Raw genomic sequence first — 8,071 nt, 5'->3', positions numbered from 1 at the left:
CTTGAACCCGGGCGGGGGGGTGGGGCGGAGGTTTTGGTGAGCCGAGATTGAGTCAGTGCACTCCAGCCTGGACCACAGAGTGAGACTCTGTCTCCAAAAAAAAAAAAAAAAAATTAGCTGGGTGTGGTGATAGGCGCCTTTAATTGTAGCTACCCTGGAGGCCGAGGCACAAAAATTGCTTGAACCTGGAAGGTGGGGAGGTTACAGTGAGCTGAGATTGCACCACTGCACTCCAGCCTGGGTGACAAGAGCGAAACTCCATCTCCAAAAAAGAAAAAAAAAAAAAGACTAGAATGGACAGAAGCCAGGCTACATCAGGACCAAGAGGGACACCAGGACCACCAGCACTGACCCACCCCACAGTCACACAATTGTCGAGGGGCCCAGTTGGGGCTGGAATTTAAGGCTGCCCCAAGGACTTCATGAAGCCACTTCTTGGCACAAGAAGTTCCAGTACCACCCTTCCAGATGGCGGAGAAACCTGTTCTGGAAGCTCCACATGGCAGTGCTGGCTTCTCCCGCATTATCTCTTCTCTGTTATCAATTTTAATCAGAATAATCACAGCACTTTGGGAGGCTAAGGTTGGAGGATTGCCTGAGGCCAGGATTTTGAGACCAGCCTAGGCAACAGAGTGAGATCCTGTCTCCACAAAAAAATTTTTAAAAATCGAAACCAGGCATGGTGGCTCATGCCTGTAATCCCAGCACTTTGGGAGGCAAAGGTGGGTGGATCACAAGGTTAAGAGATTGAGGCCATCCTGGCCAATGTGGCGAAACCTCGTCTCTACTAAAAGTACAAAAATTAGCTGGGTGTGGTGGCACGCGCCTGTAGTCCCAGCTACTTGGGAGGCTGAGGCAAGAGAATCGCTTGAACACAGGAGGTGGAGGTTGCAGTAAGCCGAGATCGTGCACTGTGTCTCAGCCTGGCGAGACAGCGAGACTCCATCTCAAAAAAAAAAAATATTAGCCAGGCATGGTGGTGCATGCCTGTAGTCCCAGCTACTTGGGAGGCTGAGGCAAGAGAATCGCTTGAACACAGGAGGTGGAGGTTGCAGTAAGCCGAGATCGTGCACTGTGTCTCAGCCTGGCGAGACAGCGAGACTCCATCTCAAAAAAAAAAAATATTAGCCAGGCATGGTGGTGCATGCCTGTAGTCCCAGCTACTTGGGAGGCTGAGGCAAGAGAATCGCTTGAACACAGGAGGTGGAGGTTGCAGTAAGCCGAGATCGTGCACTGTGTCTCAGCCTGGCGAGACAGCGAGACTCCATCTCAAAAAAAAAAAATATTAGCCAGGCATGGTGGTGCATGCCTGTAGTCCCAGCTACTTGGGAGGCTGAGGCAAGAGAATCGCTTGAACACAGGAGGTGGAGGTTGCAGTAAGCCGAGATCGTGCACTGTGTCTCAGCCTGGCGAGACAGCGAGACTCCATCTCAAAAAAAAAAAATATTAGCCAGGCATGGTGGTGCATGCCTGTAGTCCCAGCTACTTGGGAGGCTGAGGCAAGAGAATCGCTTGAACACAGGAGGTGGAGGTTGCAGTAAGCCGAGATCGTGCACTGTGTCTCAGCCTGGCGAGACAGCGAGACTCCATCTCAAAAAAAAAAAATATTAGCCAGGCATGGTGGTGCATGCCTGTAGTCCCAGCTACTTGGGAGGCTGAGGCAAGAGAATCGCTTGAACACAGGAGGTGGAGGTTGCAGTAAGCCGAGATCGTGCACTGTGTCTCAGCCTGGCGAGACAGCGAGACTCCATCTCAAAAAAAAAAAATATTAGCCAGGCATGGTGGTGCATGCCTGTAGTCCCAGCTACTTGGGAGGCTGAGGCAAGAGAATCGCTTGAACACAGGAGGTGGAGGTTGCAGTAAGCCGAGATCGTGCACTGTGTCTCAGCCTGGCGAGACAGCGAGACTCCATCTCAAAAAAAAAAAATATTAGCCAGGCATGGTGGTGCATGCCTGTAGTCCCAGCTACTTGGGAGGCTGAGGCAAGAGAATCGCTTGAACACAGGAGGTGGAGGTTGCAGTAAGCCGAGATCGTGCACTGTGTCTCAGCCTGGCGAGACAGCGAGACTCCATCTCAAAAAAAAAAAATATTAGCCAGGCATGGTGGTGCATGCCTGTAGTCCCAGCTACTTGGGAGGCTGAGGCAAGAGAATCGCTTGAACACAGGAGGTGGAGGTTGCAGTAAGCCGAGATCGTGCACTGTGTCTCAGCCTGGCGAGACAGCGAGACTCCATCTCAAAAAAAAAAAATATTAGCCAGGCATGGTGGTGCATGCCTGTAGTCCCAGCTACTTGGGAGGCTGAGGCAAGAGAATCGCTTGAACACAGGAGGTGGAGGTTGCAGTAAGCCGAGATCGTGCACTGTGTCTCAGCCTGGCGAGACAGCGAGACTCCATCTCAAAAAAAAAAAATATTAGCCAGGCATGGTGGTGCATGCCTGTAGTCCCAGCTACTTGGGAGGCTGAGGCAAGAGAATCGCTTGAACACAGGAGGTGGAGGTTGCAGTAAGCCGAGATCGTGCACTGTGTCTCAGCCTGGCGAGACAGCGAGACTCCATCTCAAAAAAAAAAAATATTAGCCAGGCATGGTGGTGCATGCCTGTAGTCCCAGCTACTTGGGAGGCTGAGGCAAGAGAATCGCTTGAACACAGGAGGTGGAGGTTGCAGTAAGCCGAGATCGTGCACTGTGTCTCAGCCTGGCGAGACAGCGAGACTCCATCTCAAAAAAAAAAAATATTAGCCAGGCATGGTGGTGCATGCCTGTAGTCCCAGCTACTTGGGAGGCTGAGGCAAGAGAATCGCTTGAACACAGGAGGTGGAGGTTGCAGTAAGCCGAGATCGTGCACTGTGTCTCAGCCTGGCGAGACAGCGAGACTCCATCTCAAAAAAAAAAAATATTAGCCAGGCATGGTGGTGCATGCCTGTAGTCCCAGCTACTTGGGAGGCTGAGGCAAGAGAATCGCTTGAACACAGGAGGTGGAGGTTGCAGTAAGCCGAGATCGTGCACTGTGTCTCAGCCTGGCGAGACAGCGAGACTCCATCTCAAAAAAAAAAAATATTAGCCAGGCATGGTGGTGCATGCCTGTAGTCCCAGCTACTTGGGAGGCTGAGGCAAGAGAATCGCTTGAACACAGGAGGTGGAGGTTGCAGTAAGCCGAGATCGTGCACTGTGTCTCAGCCTGGCGAGACAGCGAGACTCCATCTCAAAAAAAAAAAATATTAGCCAGGCATGGTGGTGCATGCCTGTAGTCCCAGCTACTTGGGAGGCTGAGGCAAGAGAATCGCTTGAACACAGGAGGTGGAGGTTGCAGTAAGCCGAGATCGTGCACTGTGTCTCAGCCTGGCGAGACAGCGAGACTCCATCTCAAAAAAAAAAAATATTAGCCAGGCATGGTGGTGCATGCCTGTAGTCCCAGCTACTTGGGAGGCTGAGGCAAGAGAATCGCTTGAACACAGGAGGTGGAGGTTGCAGTAAGCCGAGATCGTGCACTGTGTCTCAGCCTGGCGAGACAGCGAGACTCCATCTCAAAAAAAAAAAATATTAGCCAGGCATGGTGGTGCATGCCTGTAGTCCCAGCTACTTGGGAGGCTGAGGCAAGAGAATCGCTTGAACACAGGAGGTGGAGGTTGCAGTAAGCCGAGATCGTGCACTGTGTCTCAGCCTGGCGAGACAGCGAGACTCCATCTCAAAAAAAAAAAATATTAGCCAGGCATGGTGGTGCATGCCTGTAGTCCCAGCTACTTGGGAGGCTGAGGCAAGAGAATCGCTTGAACACAGGAGGTGGAGGTTGCAGTAAGCCGAGATCGTGCACTGTGTCTCAGCCTGGCGAGACAGCGAGACTCCATCTCAAAAAAAAAAAATATTAGCCAGGCATGGTGGTGCATGCCTGTAGTCCCAGCTACTTGGGAGGCTGAGGCAAGAGAATCGCTTGAACACAGGAGGTGGAGGTTGCAGTAAGCCGAGATCGTGCACTGTGTCTCAGCCTGGCGAGACAGCGAGACTCCATCTCAAAAAAAAAAAATATTAGCCAGGCATGGTGGTGCATGCCTGTAGTCCCAGCTACTTGGGAGGCTGAGGCAAGAGAATCGCTTGAACACAGGAGGTGGAGGTTGCAGTAAGCCGAGATCGTGCACTGTGTCTCAGCCTGGCGAGACAGCGAGACTCCATCTCAAAAAAAAAAAATATTAGCCAGGCATGGTGGTGCATGCCTGTAGTCCCAGCTACTTGGGAGGCTGAGGCAAGAGAATCGCTTGAACACAGGAGGTGGAGGTTGCAGTAAGCCGAGATCGTGCACTGTGTCTCAGCCTGGCGAGACAGCGAGACTCCATCTCAAAAAAAAAAAATATTAGCCAGGCATGGTGGTGCATGCCTGTAGTCCCAGCTACTTGGGAGGCTGAGGCAAGAGAATCGCTTGAACACAGGAGGTGGAGGTTGCAGTAAGCCGAGATCGTGCACTGTGTCTCAGCCTGGCGAGACAGCGAGACTCCATCTCAAAAAAAAAAAATATTAGCCAGGCATGGTGGTGCATGCCTGTAGTCCCAGCTACTTGGGAGGCTGAGGCAAGAGAATCGCTTGAACACAGGAGGTGGAGGTTGCAGTAAGCCGAGATCGTGCACTGTGTCTCAGCCTGGCGAGACAGCGAGACTCCATCTCAAAAAAAAAAAATATTAGCCAGGCATGGTGGTGCATGCCTGTAGTCCCAGCTACTTGGGAGGCTGAGGCAAGAGAATCGCTTGAACACAGGAGGTGGAGGTTGCAGTAAGCCGAGATCGTGCACTGTGTCTCAGCCTGGCGAGACAGCGAGACTCCATCTCAAAAAAAAAAAATATTAGCCAGGCATGGTGGTGCATGCCTGTAGTCCCAGCTACTTGGGAGGCTGAGGCAAGAGAATCGCTTGAACACAGGAGGTGGAGGTTGCAGTAAGCCGAGATCGTGCACTGTGTCTCAGCCTGGCGAGACAGCGAGACTCCATCTCAAAAAAAAAAAATATTAGCCAGGCATGGTGGTGCATGCCTGTAGTCCCAGCTACTTGGGAGGCTGAGGCAAGAGAATCGCTTGAACACAGGAGGTGGAGGTTGCAGTAAGCCGAGATCGTGCACTGTGTCTCAGCCTGGCGAGACAGCGAGACTCCATCTCAAAAAAAAAAAATATTAGCCAGGCATGGTGGTGCATGCCTGTAGTCCCAGCTACTTGGGAGGCTGAGGCAAGAGAATCGCTTGAACACAGGAGGTGGAGGTTGCAGTAAGCCGAGATCGTGCACTGTGTCTCAGCCTGGCGAGACAGCGAGACTCCATCTCAAAAAAAAAAAATATTAGCCAGGCATGGTGGTGCATGCCTGTAGTCCCAGCTACTTGGGAGGCTGAGGCAAGAGAATCGCTTGAACACAGGAGGTGGAGGTTGCAGTAAGCCGAGATCGTGCACTGTGTCTCAGCCTGGCGAGACAGCGAGACTCCATCTCAAAAAAAAAAAATATTAGCCAGGCATGGTGGTGCATGCCTGTAGTCCCAGCTACTTGGGAGGCTGAGGCAAGAGAATCGCTTGAACACAGGAGGTGGAGGTTGCAGTAAGCCGAGATCGTGCACTGTGTCTCAGCCTGGCGAGACAGCGAGACTCCATCTCAAAAAAAAAAAATATTAGCCAGGCATGGTGGTGCATGCCTGTAGTCCCAGCTACTTGGGAGGCTGAGGCAAGAGAATCGCTTGAACACAGGAGGTGGAGGTTGCAGTAAGCCGAGATCGTGCACTGTGTCTCAGCCTGGCGAGACAGCGAGACTCCATCTCAAAAAAAAAAAATATTAGCCAGGCATGGTGGTGCATGCCTGTAGTCCCAGCTACTTGGGAGGCTGAGGCAAGAGAATCGCTTGAACACAGGAGGTGGAGGTTGCAGTAAGCCGAGATCGTGCACTGTGTCTCAGCCTGGCGAGACAGCGAGACTCCATCTCAAAAAAAAAAAATATTAGCCAGGCATGGTGGTGCATGCCTGTAGTCCCAGCTACTTGGGAGGCTGAGGCAAGAGAATCGCTTGAACACAGGAGGTGGAGGTTGCAGTAAGCCGAGATCGTGCACTGTGTCTCAGCCTGGCGAGACAGCGAGACTCCATCTCAAAAAAAAAAAATATTAGCCAGGCATGGTGGTGCATGCCTGTAGTCCCAGCTACTTGGGAGGCTGAGGCAAGAGAATCGCTTGAACACAGGAGGTGGAGGTTGCAGTAAGCCGAGATCGTGCACTGTGTCTCAGCCTGGCGAGACAGCGAGACTCCATCTCAAAAAAAAAAAATATTAGCCAGGCATGGTGGTGCATGCCTGTAGTCCCAGCTACTTGGGAGGGTAAGCTGGGAGGATCACTTGAGCCTGGAGGTTTGAGGCTGCATTGAGCTATGATTTTACCACTCCAGCCTGGGTGACAGAGCAAGACTCTGGCTCGAAAAGAAAAGAAAAGAAAAAAGAAGAAAAAGAATAGACAACCTGTCTCCCAGGCTGGAGTGCGGTGGCACGATCTTGGCTCACTGCAACCTCTGCCTCCCAGGTTGAAGCAATTCTTGTGCCTCAGACTCCTGAGTAGCTAGGATTACAGGCACTTGCTACCATTCCTGGCTAGTTTTTGTATTTTTAGTACAGATGGAGTTTCACCATGTTGGCCAGGCTGGTCTTGAACTTCTGACCTCACCTCATCCACCCACCTCAGCCTCCCAAAGTCCTGGGATTACAGGTGTGAGCCACTGCGCCCAGCCAACTGTGGTCATGTTCTAGGAACTTCATGCATATCAGCTGAGGGCCAGAGAGGCTGAGTAATTTATCTGAGGCCACACAGCAGTCAATCCCAAGACATCTGCATATGTGCTCATCGGGGGGCACACAGACTCCTGCTAACGCTGGCTGGCAGCTGCCATCATAAACTGAGCTTCAAGTGCCCACCACCCACCACCACCTGTCTCCTCCGGGGCCCAGGCTGGGGCACTTACCGTGGCTGGCGAGGCACGGGTGGTGTGGGAGTAAGACTGGCTGGCACTGCCCAGCATGTAGCCGCCTTGGATCACATAGGTGCCTGCTCCGCCGCTGCCGCCTCCGGTGCTGCCACTTCCACCCCCGCCACCACCTCCCCCGCCGCTGCTGCCACCGCCACTGCCACCACCTCCGTTGCTGTTGCTGGCCCCAGCCCCAGTGCTGGTAGAGCTGGCGACGACCTGGCTGCCAGACACATACATGGGCATGGAGCCGCTGCTGGCCACCGCCTGGGAGGTGGCGGGGGTGCTGACCTGGGCGGCCGTGCCTGCGGCCTCATAGTAGCTGGTGCTTGCCGTCTGTGTGTACAGCGGCGTCTCGGGGTAGGGGTAGGTGCTGGAACGGCTGGGAAAGAGGCAAAGCCGGAGAACAGTCAGGGGGATGAGAACTGGGGGGCCGAGGGGCATGACTGTGCAGGAAGTGGGGGTGCCAGGAGGGGACTGGGAAAGCAGCAGCTCCCCCACGCCAGGACCAGATCCTGGCATTCACCTACAATGGACTGGGTACCATCCTGAGTGCCTGATGGGCAATATTTCATACAATCGCCAAAGCAGCCAGTCCTCTGGCAGTGGAGTCACCTTCTCCACTTGGGAAATTTGGAAATAGGGATAGAAGGACTAGGGGACTTGGCCGGGTATGGCAGCTCCTGCCTGTAGTCTTTGGAAACAGAGGCAGAAGCTTCATTGGAGGCCAGGAGCTTAAGACTAGCCTAAGCTACATAGTGAGACCCTATCTCTACAAAAAATATAAAGATTAGCCAGGGGTGGTGGTGTACACCTGCAATCCCAGCTACTTGGGGAGGCTGAGGCAGGAAGATCCCTTCGGTCCAGGAGTTCGAGGCTGTAGTAAGCTATAACCACGCCACCACTGCTTTGAAGCCTATTTGACAGCAAGACCCTGGCTTTTTATTTTTATTCTTTTATTTACTTATTTATTTTTTGAGCCAGGCTGGAGTGCAGTGGCCTGATCTTGACTCACTGCAACCTTTACCTCTAGGGTTCAAGCGATCCTCCTGCCTCAGCCTCTGGAAGAGTTGGAACTACAAGTGCACGCCACCAGGCCCAGCTAAATT

General features: G+C 52.8%; 1 protein-coding gene across 6 annotated transcripts in view; it reads right to left on the bottom strand.

Moving 5' to 3' along the window:
* RFX1 (regulatory factor X1) overlaps positions 1–8,071 on the bottom strand; it is a 52,906-nt gene that overhangs the window by 11,218 nt on the left and 33,617 nt on the right. For all 6 annotated transcript variants that reach the window (XM_037727538.1, XM_017497649.2, XM_037727537.1 and 3 more), the window contains one exon: positions 6,960–7,344. In XM_037727538.1, coding sequence (XP_037583466.1) covers positions 6,960–7,344 — 385 coding nt within the window. The remainder of the gene's footprint in view (positions 1–6,959; positions 7,345–8,071) is intronic.

Source organism: Cebus imitator, unplaced genomic scaffold (assembly GCF_001604975.1).
Source record: "Cebus imitator isolate Cc_AM_T3 unplaced genomic scaffold, Cebus_imitator-1.0 Scaffold234, whole genome shotgun sequence".
In the NCBI taxonomy this organism is placed as follows: Eukaryota; Metazoa; Chordata; class Mammalia; order Primates; family Cebidae; genus Cebus; species Cebus imitator.
The sequence above is the reverse complement of the archived record's forward strand: the minus strand, read 5'-3'. Positions and strand labels throughout refer to the sequence as shown.